The following is a 13,840-nucleotide window of genomic DNA, read 5'->3' as shown; positions in this document are numbered from 1 at the left end:
TCCAACTCTACGACCACCATGCCAGCTCAAGCAAAAAGAAGCAAAGGAAGACGGAGATTTCTACTTGTGCAGCCATTCAGGGAGGAGCACGAAGGCTGTTTTAACATTACATGATTCGACTGTGCACGCACTTTCCAAAAGTGTACTTATCACACACCACGTGAACTCTTAGGCTGTTTGCAGTGCGATATACTTACATGTGCATGCCCTTGTCGCACATTCACACTCCAGTACAAAACATAATAACGCAAATATGTAACATTCTACGCTTGAAAGCAGATCAGCATTCGAACTTTTTCATTGCCTTCAGGCTGCAACAGCATATTGCAAAAGGGCACAATGGTCCAACCCAACATCTTCCAGTGAACACCATCGGCCATGGCAGTACAGACCATCTGACATTCACTCACACCACCCACATAGAAGAGAAGCAATGTTGATACTTCATAGTTAACACGTTACAAATACTACTGAGGGTGCATATAGGCAGTACACCAGGTTCAGGATGCATTGATCCATTCTTCTGATTCAACTACCTCAGCTGCTCATTTGATCTATGGCTATGCATCCTGTCGTCAGTGAGCCACATCATTGCGAAAGACTGATGACGGAGAGATCATTGCGCGTGTGTAGTCACAATACTATCAGAGAAATACGTTTGGCAAATATAGGATTACTGTGGACAAAATTGTACACAATAACCTGCCTTGAAGCAAATCTCAGAAAGAAAGCGCTGTGCAGATGCATGTCAGCCGCTTCAGATTCAGTCACTTCGTGAGATCCAATATTCTTCCAACTGTACTGTTCAGCCTTCGGTGATCCACAGAGACAGACAAACAATCTGTTCCGTCCTTCCACATGAGAAACAGAGAGTGAACATGTTCCAGTTCATTCCAGTATGAAGGTGGCGGATACAGGCAATGAAAGTCATCGTTGGGCCAACATGACCAGCCTTCAGACATGAGTTCTCAGAGACCTTCGCTCATGATAATGGTATTTGTAGTGTAATGAGTAGCATCATGACAGAACTCTATCCCTAGGCATATCATTGTCTGTCTCCAGGTTTCTCCTTCCTACTCCCTACACTCACTCGCATTGATCTAACGTGTGTACTTGTATAAGAACCGCAGCCTGCCTGCTGTACCATTGACTCATGCATTCATGTACCGCTGGACTTGCTGGCTGCGCATCACTAACCCTTCCCCTTCTATGGCACAGTCCCCGCATGCACTGAACGCAGTACTCGGGTGCGCGTGCGTATTCATGTCTGAGTGCACTGCCCTTGGGCTCCATCTATACATGGCATCCCGTACTGGGCACGCTGCTTCCGGTCGCTGCTGTGTGCACGCAGCACCGCCGTCCATTCCGCTCTCTGTCTTCTTTACACAGTGATTCCCGATTGGAATCACCTCTTCGTTTCTGCTCTCCTTGTAGTAAGTTGTGCTTTTCCGTGTCCGATAATGTTCCCCCTTTTGCAATAAACAGTCAGGCGAAACTACTCTAAGTAGCTACCGCTACATGGCGCAGTGAACAGGATCAGTGATAACAAAATAACATTGATCCGCAACGAACCTGGTCTGCAACTTCAGGATCTAGGATGGCTCGCGTTCGACAACGCCGGCGATCGCGATAAATCTCAGGAAGTGGAGACGAAACTCTCGGCGTACGTCACGCCCGTGTCCAACGTCGTCCACGGACGAACGATGTTCGAACGCGACACACAGTCGCCATCCGAGACCGTGGACGAGTCACTTCTGCATCGTCTCTACGGCGGCGCGGACAACGGCGACTTCAAGGACGCTCGCGATGGCCGCATCCGCGATCGCTTCACGACACACCACTGCAAGCCAACAGCAACAGCTTACTGCAACGGCTTACTGCAACGGCTTACTGCAACGGCTTACTGCAACGGCGTACTGCAACGGCTCACTGCAACGGCCCACTGCAACGGCTCACTGCAACAGCTTACTGCAACGGCTTACTGCAACGGCTTACTGCAACGGCTTACTGCAACGGCGTACTGCAACGGCTCACTGCAACGGCCCACTGCAACGGCTTACTGCAACAGCTTACTGCAACAGCTTACTGCAACAGCTCACTGCAACGGCTCACTGCATCAGCTTACTGCAACGGCTTACTGCAACGGCTTACTGCAACCTGCAACGGCTTACTGCAACGGCTCACTGCAACGGCCCACTGCAACGGCTTACTGCAACAGCTTACTGCAACGGCTTACTGCAACAGCTCACTGCAACGGCTCACTGCAACAGCTCACTGCAACCGCTTACTGTAACGGCTCACTGCAACGGCTTAACGGCTTACTGCAACGGCTTACTGCAACGGCTTACTGCAACCTGCAACGGCTTACTGCAACGGCTCACTGCAACGGCCCACTGCTTACTGCAACCTGCAACGGCTTACTGCAACGGCTCACTGCAACGGCCCACTGCAACGGCTCACTGCAACGGCTCACTGCAACGGCTTACTGCAACGGCTTACTGCAACGGCTGACTGCAACAGCTTACTGCAACGGCTCACTGCAACACCTCACGGCTACTCCCGCCGCAGCCCGAAGCCACCAAGCGGTGGAGAAGCTCCTGTGGCGAGCCAAAACGGCATGCCTGCAGCCGCCGAGCCCAACACAAGTGCCACCTCCACTACCTGTTCAAGTCGCACAGCCATTGCACCGGAGCGGCTCATCTCGACAATGTAAACATGGACCTGCAACTCTTTCCGTTAGGGGAGATGTGGTGTAATAAGTAACATCATGACAGAACTCTATCCCTGGGCATAGCATTGTCTGGGCCTGCAACTCTTTCCGTTAGGGGAGATGTAGTGTAATGAGTAGCATCATGACAGAACTCTATCCCTAGGCATATCATTGTCTGTCTCCAGGTTTCTCCTTCCTACTCCCTACACTCACTCGCATTGATCTAACGTGTGTACTTGTATAAGAACCGCAGCCTGCCTGCTGTACCATTGACTCATGCATTCATGTACCGCTGGACTTGCTGGCTGCGCATCACTAACCCTTCCCCTTCTATGGCACAGTCCCCGCATGCACTGAACGCAGTACTCGGGTGCGCGTGCGTATTCATGTCTGAGTGCACTGCCCTTGGGCTCCATCTATACATGGCATCCCGTACTGGGCACGCTGCTTCCGGTCGCTGCTGTGTGCACGCAGCACCGCCGTCCATTCCGCTCTCTGTCTTCTTTACACAGTGATTCCCGATTGGAATCACCTCTTCGTTTCTGCTCTCCTTGTAGTAAGTTGTGCTTTTCCGTGTCCGATAATGTTCCCCCTTTTGCAATAAACAGTCAGGCGAAACTACTCTAAGTAGCTACCGCTACAGTATTCACCCTTGGCTACAATCCTGCAAAACACGTGAAAAGATTGCAGCAAAACAAACTGGATGTTATAAAGAAGCAATTTAGGAAAACTAAGCCTATCGTATTTGTAGTACAGTGAAGCTAAAATACAACACCCAGGAGGCAGGCAAACTTGCTAATATCCGATGAATTAGCATGCCTGGTCATGGCACACCGGGTACAAAATATGCAACCAGCATAATGTTTCCACCAGTATTGATAATCTATCGTAACGTTATTATCAAACTACATAACTACCAAGAATGTGCAACTACTAACATAATGTACGATCGGCTTCGAAATCCAATGATTATGAGCAAGCGCGCGTATATTTCTACATGTGCCATGTAGATAGAGTGTTTCATCAGGTTCAGTAGGCATGGATCCACAGTTCATTGTTCTGCTTCAACTACCGTAGCTGTGATGTACAAGTTTTGATCTCTGGCTACGCATGATGGTATTAATGAGCCCAATGGCCCACAAAAACCGAAGTGATGAAACTTTCTGCTGTGGGCAGAGGGATCATCGAGTTGCCCACTCTTGGTTATGTACTGATGCCATTACCAACTATCAGTGCACAAGTACTGTTACGCCCTCACTATGATCCATTGCAACAATATCACCAGGCACATGCATGCTACTGCACCCATTAAACCAAGAGTCGCAAATAGGAAAATCTTTGCTGTGAACAACAGCTAGCTATAAGGTGCTTTGAGTCCAGTTTTGTGGGAAAGTTGCACTGCATGATGCACAATACCACATTGAGCGAAATTCTTTTTTTCACATAGCGTGAAGTGTCTCTCGAGAAATGCAATGCACAATGCATAGCACATCGCAGAAAAATCTTGTATTGCACCTGCAGTCTAAAACTGCTTGCCAGCCAGAGCTCTTGAGTCACATGCACCAGCATGCAGGAAGTGATGCCCATCACGTGTCACCCAACCTAGAAGTGAAGCTGGACTCAATTTCCCGTGATACGACCTGTGATGGAGCTGCAACAACCAGCGATGCAAGTTTGCAGTCCAATTATTTGAAACTGGCCCGCTATGTTGCTGAGAACGTACTCAAGGCAACATTTGAGAAATTACCTTTCGAAAAAATGTTCGGTACAAACATGGCCGGATATTGTTTAAACTTTACGGTACTGTGTGAAGAAAACAACTATTTTATTGCATAGACTAAAGGAGCTATCCAGCATTATCCATAATTTTCACGAAATGAAAGAAGGACCCTCCTCCACCCCCCCCCCCCCCCCGATTGATGTCTGTAATATCAATATTTTTTTGAAACGAAACTCCCCTTGACCCACCCACAAACGAAACTTTTTCTCTTCGTGTAAAAGATCGACAATTATGGACCCGGCATTATCGATAATTTTCACGAAATGAAAAGTTTAGTTATGAGTAACTTGTGACCGTCCCCCACCCCCACCTACTCACCCCTCAACGAAAAATAGCTGGAATGGACTAGTGTTTCAGCTATCAATATTTTTCATTACGAAACCCTTCTTGACCCACCCGCCCATGAACGATTTTTTTCTCGTTTCAAAGATACTCAATCTGTTAAAGATAGATAATTATGGACGGCCCCTAACGTGCCAGGTTAAAAATGAATGGACCGTAGAAGATTGTTTGTGATATCACACGATCAGAACAGGTGACAACCAACACTACATGGCTGTATACTTGATGTGCTGCATTTACTGGGTGCAACGCAGGGAGTTGTAGCATCTAGGTAGACGGCACAGGCGACTGTAAAGCTAAATGACATGGGGTTCGACTCAGGGGTTCCTGTTTCAGCCACCCTTGGGGCACCATTGGGCAGATCTATACACGCTCGTACATGGTATTGCTAACCTGGGCCGTTCTCAGGGTCAGTAGGTCAAGGCCGTGATCGCGGGTTGCACAGATCACGGAGAACCTCCAAATCCTGACCCAAAATTCTATAAAGTATTGTGTAGTCTCCCTACAGTGTAGGTGCTATGACTCCCTGGTGCGATGTACCTGCTGGTAAATAGACAAATTGCAACCAGGCCATAATTCGGATAGAGCAGACGATCCTGTCCTGGACCCTGTTCCACATTCAAAGTATCTAGACTCATATAGTGAGGGAGGAATATTGTGGTACTGACTCCGATTTTCATGCGCTAAGAAATTATCAAGTACATTGTATATGTCATCCCAGCCGAGATCGTTCAACATTTTCTTCAGACTTCGTAACGCACACTAACAACATCAGCTAATGGTATATGTACTCTTTTTCGATTGTACATGCAAGCTCTACCTTGTGATGTTGAGCTCTCTTCGTTTGGTGGGGGTACTCCGATTGTCTAATGTGAACCACAGTCCACCTACAATTCTACATTTGCAACGTTGTCCAATGTGCATCGGCACGCATTGTACATAACTGTTACAGCAGAGTGTAGATTATCCGCACCCCTCGGGCGCACGCTTTCTCCAGGGGGTTCGGATGGGGAAAAATTCGGATAACGGAGCAGTCACACATCCATCTAAGACTTGCACATTCCTTCACGTTTCCATCAGTTCTCACATTCTCTTCACAGGAACTAGACACACTCTAGCTCCTCAATATGAAAACTGGCATTTCGAATAAGTGATTGTTCGGAATATCGGCATTCTACTGTACCGTAAAGTCGCGGATAAAAGCCGGGCTTATAAGCACATAAGCCGCTTTCTCCATCAGATTTTAATGCAAACCATGCTTATTATGCACCACTGATATTTTTGCCAGACTTGTATGCCAGGCTTCTACGTGCGACACGCGTAGATCTACCACTGACTACCAGTACGGCGGCAGTTCTACTATGCACCATACATAGCGCATGCACTCTTGACCCACCCGATCCGCGCTTGCATAGAGCAAGGCTTCTACACGCGACGGGCTTATATGCATTCGACCCGTTTGATTTTCAGGCTTCTATCTGCGATGTGCTTGTATGCAAACCCGGCTTTTATCCGCGACTTTACGGTATTCATATTCACGCTCTGGAACAGGAGATCCTAGTTCGACTCAGACTGCCCTTTCCATAATACGTTTCCCATGTACTCGCAGTTCTTTTATCGGAACATCTTTTCTTCCCAACCTCAAATCCTGTGCAACACCGGTTGGCTTTCCTCAGTTTCCTGAGTGGTGTTACCTCTCAATAGAAGCATGAGTGGCCATTCAATATACCGGTATAGTAAAACATGTCCATAATTATCGGAGAAAGGATCGGATGTGGCTAAATAATTTGAAACTGTCCACCTCTCCTCACTGCGCTCTTGGCCCACATTTACCACACCATAGCGAGGAAGTTTGTTCTTGGATAGATGCTCTACATCCTCCAGACATCTATCCAAGAACAAACTTCCTCGCTATGGTGTGGTGAATGTGAGCCAAGAGTGCAGTGGTGGACAGTTGCAAATAATTTTACTACAATGTGCTAAGCAGAACAGAGGCACTAGCACCTGGGTGGAAACTAGGGGTGAAACAATTATACCGAATATTCGAATACTCGTTTGGATTTTTCAAATATAGTCGTACTCGGAATATATCAGAGTACTCGCTCATACATGGTATATGCATTACCATAGAAGTCTGCAGTTTCAGAGCAGCAGTCAGCATATTATATTGATGTGCAGACTGTGTGGTGAACATTTGTACACGAGTAGAGAGAGCCCAAATGACCCACCAACCAATACACTCGAGAAAAGGACTGCCAATCGGTTCAATCAGGGTTGTGTCATGTGATTTTTAAGGCCCTTGGGGTGCGATTTTTAGGATATCAAGAATACTCGAATACTCGAATATTCGATCGGAGAAAATCAGAGTACTCGAACTCGGGATCTCAGTGCCAACTTTCACCCCTAGTGGAAACTATTCTGAATTTTGAATGCCATGCACGGAAGGCTGAAGGATACCCATGAAACCACTGCCAAAGCAAACACAAATTTGAAAAGCAGTGCATGCATGGTGGCGGTGGGAAAAAGGAGCCAAGGAAAGTGTGTACATATTTTGTTGAAAGGATGAGAATTCAAAGAAAGCTGGCTGCTTCCTCTATTTCCATGATCGGCCAGTGCCTGCAGCACGAACAGTACATTGTATTACATGTATGTGCATAGACAGACAAATAAACACTAACCTGAGCATGGGTACCGCTTGTATTCGTGGTCAGGAAAGTGAAAGTACGAACGAAGGAGAAGAAGATTGTTGACCATGGCGAACAACTGCATATCCAGAGGGCACACGGCTTGCCAGAATGGGTCGGCTACATCTTCGCTAATTTTCTATCCTAACAACATTCAGCTTCGAGGTCAAGGACGACGGCATTTTTGGAAAGAAATTTCGAATTTTGGAGAAGAAGCTTGCTTTCGGAAAAATGTTCCTTTCACGCAAGGCAGCATGCCAGGTCAGGCGCGTGTGAACCAGGTGAACTGTGTCGGCAGATCCACGTTTACGTTCCAGGCCGACAGTTTTTTGACCAAGCCGTGAATCGCCCTCGCTCTGACTCCCCCGGCTACAAAGGAGTAATTTTACAACTCTTCAGGCCAGCTACAGGTCTCTGATGCAGAGCTGCAAGTGACGGATATCGGTCATTTGCAGCCACTACTAAGAGCCTCCTGGTCGTTGCAATCTGATACATAATATACCTCCTCACGGCTGGCGCCGTTCGGTCATGTATCAGCCGGTATTGCCCTTGTACTCGTTTGTACTCGTGCAGTAAATCATACTTAGGCCAAACTAAAGAAGGTGTGTGGTTCGACTCACCCGACCGACCGTACAATTTCAGCCCGACCGTAACTTTTTTTCGGCGGGCTGTCGTGTGACTGACGTACGTGGACTGAACACGTCCACGTCTACGTGCTGTGCGGCGTGAGTCTGCGGACGCAGGCGGCTCCTTTTGGACTTGACTTGTAGTTGTACTGCACTGCAGTGCTGTGCAGTGAGTGGTACGACTGCTGCCTTGTGCTGGTAGTAGAGTCTACTCGATACGCGTATACACGTATACAGTGTATTTACATGTACTAAAAAATATATTAAAAAAAAAAAATCCGCCCGCCCGCCCGTAAAAAAAATGTCCATGTTAGTCGAACCACACACCTTCTTTAGTTTGGCCTTATCTACTCTTGCTAGTACGTATAGTACGTACTAACATGTTTTTCGATTTTGACAGCATGTTACAAGGCGAGGACGCGTATGCCGCTATGCGCGTAGTGCTCCTGACTACAACCATAACCCGGTTGGCAGAGTCCCGGTCTTGCGACCATTTGAACCGTATACTATTGGGAAACCCAATACGGTTCAAATTTGTTTTTGTTTTTTTTTTTTTTTTTTTGCCATTGACGACGGGCTTTATTGCTACCGTATTTTTCCGTATCCATTGACCACGGGCTTTATGAAAAATAATAAGGCACCCATTTTGATCCAGGGGATGGCCCACGCCTGGTAAAAAACGAAAAAGAAGTAATTAGTTAAGAGAATTGCAAAGCAGAGCTGGAGTGCAGCCGCCCAATAGCGGACTGAAAACTACTAGTAGTAGGATGAAAAGAGCACAGACGAAGCCAATACAGACAAAACCAGAGGCAAATGGTATCAAATGCGAATGCCCGCCTCAGCAACCGCCAAGGTGGGAGGTGAGTCCAACTGCACCGGCCGAAGATTCCGGGATCCGCGCAAACACATCACGCTGGACCGGAGTAGGGCAAAACTCAATTTGCATCGAACCCAAGACATAACACAGCTGTATGCTTCTCCAGTCTTCGCGGCTTGAAGAGAAGCTATCCGCTTGTAGAGCGACTCCGCGTGTTTGCCCAAACCACCAGTGGTAGAGAATATGGCCGGAACAAACGACGAATGCTCTATGTCGCGGACACGTTGCTCGTAGCAGCGCCGCTTCTCCTTCTCGTGCTTGGTGTAGCAGGAAGCAATGGAGGTGGCGCGGTTTGAGGTCGCATGAGGATTGAAAACCCTCACATCGATGAAGGTGCGCTCAAACCGGCCACCCCAGATGCCACTTGCCGCAACGTCGAGACGGGCCTGCTCAGTCTGGATAGCGGTGCGATACCGGAACTGCTCCCCAGTGACCGGCTGCAGGTGGGGCTCCACGGAGACATTGTGAGCCACTCGCTTCAGCATATGGGCAGTGAGGTCACGCACCTCATTGTGCCGCACCGACGGAAACCCCCCTGTGGGGCAAGACAAAGCGTGAGCGACTGAAAATGTGGCTCCACAGCTGCAAGATGATGGCAGTCGCTGTGGAAGCCAGCCGTAGCGCAAGTGGATTCCGTCGCGGAACTCACCCTTGGTGAGGGTCATGCCATGCCGCTTCAAGGGTCGACAGGTCAGCCAGGAAGAAGCTCCCTTCTCCGACGCTAGCGCAATGACCCGCTGCAACTCAGTATCCACAGATGAGGAAAGAAGCACAGCATCAGCCCGAACCGAGGCGTCAACTGTGTTCTTCGCTTGCTTCTTGGCAGCGCGTACATCGTCAATGGCGGTGCCTAATTCCATATCTTGGACCAAGATACGGCTTGTCAGGGGCGCGGTGATGTCTCGAGAAGACTGATATTGGGAGGCTCGCGACGATGGGTGGGGCAGCCCGAGACCGCCGAAGCGACACGGAAGAGCAAGGAGGCTGCGCTCCTGGGTATTCACCGGTCGTCCCAGAAGGGCAGGGATCAGCATGTTGGACACAGCATCATCAAGTGGAAGCAGGTGTTCATCCATAGCTGGCATGCCTCGGCAGAGAAAGGTCCACTTACTCTGTAGGCCATGGGTGTACGCGGCATACGCAGCTTGAGGCTGAGAGTGGGCATAGTCACTCAGCCGTTGGACCTGTGCGACCCACTCCTCAACCTTCTGCTGCACGTACTGCGTGGCGAACGCGGATGACCCGATGGCTGCACCAAGGTAGCGGCATCCATCTGCCTGGATGGAAACACCAGTACCAGCGAAAATCCGGATGGCCTCGTCGAGGAGTGGGGGCTTGACCACTAGGACAGACTTAGCTGGATTTGGGAAGTAGCCATATTTGGGGCCCTTCTCCGTCAGCTGATCCCACCACACTCGGACGCTCTTCAGCTTGCCACCGGATCCGGCATCATCTGCATACCATGCCTGTACGGCTCCTTCTGTTGCAACAGCTTTCATAAGTGGGATGATGCCAATGGCATACATCGCCATGGCGACGGGGTCGCCCTGTGTGGTACCCTCACATGACAAGATCTTCTCGCCGCCGACGAAGAGGCTAGTGGGCTTTCGGTAGGTGTTGATCACGAGTTTGGCGAGTGATGGGCATAGGTGCTGGATGTTACGGAGGCACACTTCGCGATTTAGGCAGTTAAACGCGTTGGTGGCGTCAGCCAGAAGAATGGCTTCTGTGGAAGGGTCATCAAATACGTCGCACATCGCATGGATTGCCGCCTCTATGCCGCTATCTTGCCCCGCACATAGCTGGAGACTGCCAGCAGCTTCCATGATTTCGGGGCGGATCACCTCGAGGATGGCCTTCCCCACTATGCGCCGCAAGACTTCCCCGATGCCTATTGGCCTGACTCCAGGGCATTTGTCGAGTGGAATCAGCCTGCATGCAGTGTAGGCGTCTAGTGACGCCGGGTCCACGTACGTAGTAGCGAGACGACGAGCGCACTTGGCCATAGCGTCACAGAGTTGGTCCGATGTATCGGCAAAGGATGTACACATGTGCCGCCAAGAGGCAGCATCCACCCCGGAGGGACCGGCAGCTCCTTGGGTGTGCAGGGCGGCCTTGCGTAGTGCGTCTCGGTTGAGTGACTCAAAGCGTACAGGGTGGGGAGGCACGGGTGCCTGGCCCTGAAGCAATGCTTCCGCATGAGGAGGCTGCGCCTCCGGGTGCTTGGCCTTGAGGAGATCCCGAACGGTGCTTCCATTGATGGAGATACGGTTCAAATGGTCGCAAGACCGGGACTCTGCCAACCGGGTTATGGTTGTAGCAAGAGTACATAACCCCCGGGGGGTTATGTACTCTTGGTTGTAGTCAGGAGCACTACGCGTCCTCGCCTTGTAACACATAATTATTATTAAAAAGAGTTGGCACCTATCAGGGGATGGCCCACGCCTGGTAAAAAAGAAAACTAAAGAAAAAGAATGTTTGGCACCTATGAATTCAGGGGATGGCCCACGCCTGGTAAAAAGAAAAAGAAAAAAAAGAAATCATAACAAAGAAAACTAACTAATAGCGAAAAACAATACAGCCATATAACAAGAGGTGAGGGTTAACCCAGACGACACTCAGCATTCACTAGAGCTGAGGGGCACTCCAGCTGCTGATCCAAAGGTGCTCGCCTGGATCGATGACCTCTTAAGCTTGCAATCGCCGATCTGATGAGGGCAAACCCTAGGCGGCAACGAAGGTGAGCCATCACCATGGAGAACGGTTCCTTCCGCTTCTCGGCCAGCATTGATGCAATGCGCTTGAGGAAAGCAGAGGCAGCCTTGCCTTGACCACCGGAGGCACAAAACACCAAGGGGACGAACGATGCCTTCTCTACTTCCCTAACACCTCGCCTTGTAACATGCTGTCAAAATCGAAAAACAGCAAGGCTTCTGTAAACTACGTACTAGTAGCTCTTTTTTGATTTTGACAGCATGTTTAGCGAGGACGCGTATACGCGTTGTGCTCCTGAGTACAACAGGGGCGCGTTCCGACTACCGATAAAAAGTGACCGATTGGGAAAGTCGCCGAGGTGATTTGATCACGTGACGTTACTGGCACGTTACCGGTACGCGGTGGGAAAGTTTTACTGCCGCGGCTGCTGCGGCAGTAAACTTTTACCGGCAGTAAAAAAGTGCTCAAGCTGCATGCGCGCTGCGAAAAAAAGGGAAAATCCAGGCGTGGGCCATCCCCTGAATTCATAGGTGCCAACTCTTAAAAAAAAAAAAGAAAAGAAAATCCCTTGTCAGTGCCGCGGTGAGAGCTGAAAACTTCACGGTAACGTTAGTTTGTTATCGGTAGTGTGAATGTCCTTCACGGTTTATCGGCATTCACGGTTTGACGGGGTTCACGGTAGTCTGAACGCGCCCTTATTTAGGGTGCGTTTGGTTGGCACGATCTAGAACAGGATCGAACAGCTGGTGCACATGGAGCAGCCTCATGCCAACCAAACGGTACTCCAGAAACAGAGCACATTTTCGTGGAAAACTATCTGCTCATAGATTCTCACATGCGAGCAACCTGGATCTCAGCAACAACCAGCTCAGCAGACTCCGGATGCCGAACCGATCGCTCACGGAAAAGACCCCGTGAACCCCGCAAACACATGATGCATGATCGCAACAGGGCAAATGAGAGACGGCATCTGATGTAAGATATTACGTGGGAGTATTGCTCCTTCCTCCTTTCCGCTCTCAATAACGCGATTCGGCGATAGAGTGATGTCGTCGCTCTTCCCATGCCACCACTTGCCGACAGCACAACAGGCATGAACGTCGCATGCTCCACCTCTCTCACTCTCTCTTCATAGCATCGTCGCTTTTCTTTTCCTTGGCGCCGATAGACAGTGGTGTGTGCATGTGGTGCAGCGCATGCAGATCGATTTGAGCGTGCATGAGGATTAAAAACCCGTATATCAAGTAAAGTACGAGGTGATTCGGAATTTTTTAACATTGAGTCATTTCTTAACAAATCGGTAAAATATCTCATTGCCAGCGCCTGCAAAAAGTCACGTCAAATTTCTTTTTGCCATTGCCATTGCCAATGTTCTGTCAAGTAAGTTCGCCTCCAAAATTGAGACTGATACTCCTTCAGGAAGTGACATTGCAAGAGCTTTCAGTCTGCATGTGCGCGATGTTTACGGTAAAATAGAGTATAAGAGAGTCATAGCCGCTGGTTTCAACCTCCAGTGACAACATATTTAGCTGTAGAGGAAGCATAAGCTACATACTGGAAACGACGCCTGGGAAGGAGGAATGTCGGTGTGTTGGCCCTGGTAATGGCCAAACATTGGCAATCACTGAATTTGCTAACAGATGTTGATCACAATTGAACATGAAATCAGGGTGATACACCTATTGCTATGCAAGCTTGAATGGCTTGTATTTGGATGAACATGATCTTGATCCAGTCTTGCTGGACCATCCTGGATACGTAGGGTCTCTTTCTATTGAAAACTGACTTGAAATTGTGCTGCTAAGGCCTATTTTACCATGATGTTAAGAAATGACCACAACAAAATTAATAATATGAAGAAAAATTGCCATTTTTCAACTGCCACCTGCTTCCCAACACCAAGGATTATGTGAATGAAAAACCCAACATTGCAATCCAAGGACATCAGTATTACATTTTTAGAGCGTACCTAGGCAAAAACCGTTATGCCAGCATCTATACCACATAAAATCTGTGATCACTTTGTGCATAAATTTTTCCAAATTGGGCGTCTGTTATCCAATCCTTTAGAAACTATATGAGAGTAATTGTGGAGCGATCCTGAGC

At 48.9% G+C, this 13,840-nt stretch overlaps 1 protein-coding gene across 1 annotated transcript; it reads left to right on the top strand.

Moving 5' to 3' along the window:
• Window positions 1–996: 996 nt before the first annotated feature.
• On the top strand, window positions 997–3,261 carry LOC135808240 (uncharacterized). Its single transcript, XM_065321404.1, has 2 exons — window positions 997–2,157; window positions 2,329–3,261. Exons 1-2 carry the CDS (start codon window positions 1,704–1,706, stop codon window positions 2,754–2,756), a joined length of 882 nt encoding a protein of 293 aa, XP_065177476.1. The 5' UTR covers window positions 997–1,703; the 3' UTR covers window positions 2,757–3,261.
• Window positions 3,262–13,840: the final 10,579 nt, after the last annotated feature.

The sequence above is a fragment of the Sycon ciliatum genome, chromosome 2 (assembly GCF_964019385.1).
Source record: "Sycon ciliatum chromosome 2, ocSycCili1.1, whole genome shotgun sequence".
Taxonomy (NCBI): domain Eukaryota; kingdom Metazoa; phylum Porifera; class Calcarea; order Leucosolenida; family Sycettidae; genus Sycon; species Sycon ciliatum.
Note: the sequence above shows the minus strand (reverse complement) of the source record. Positions and strands in the feature narration are given on the sequence as shown.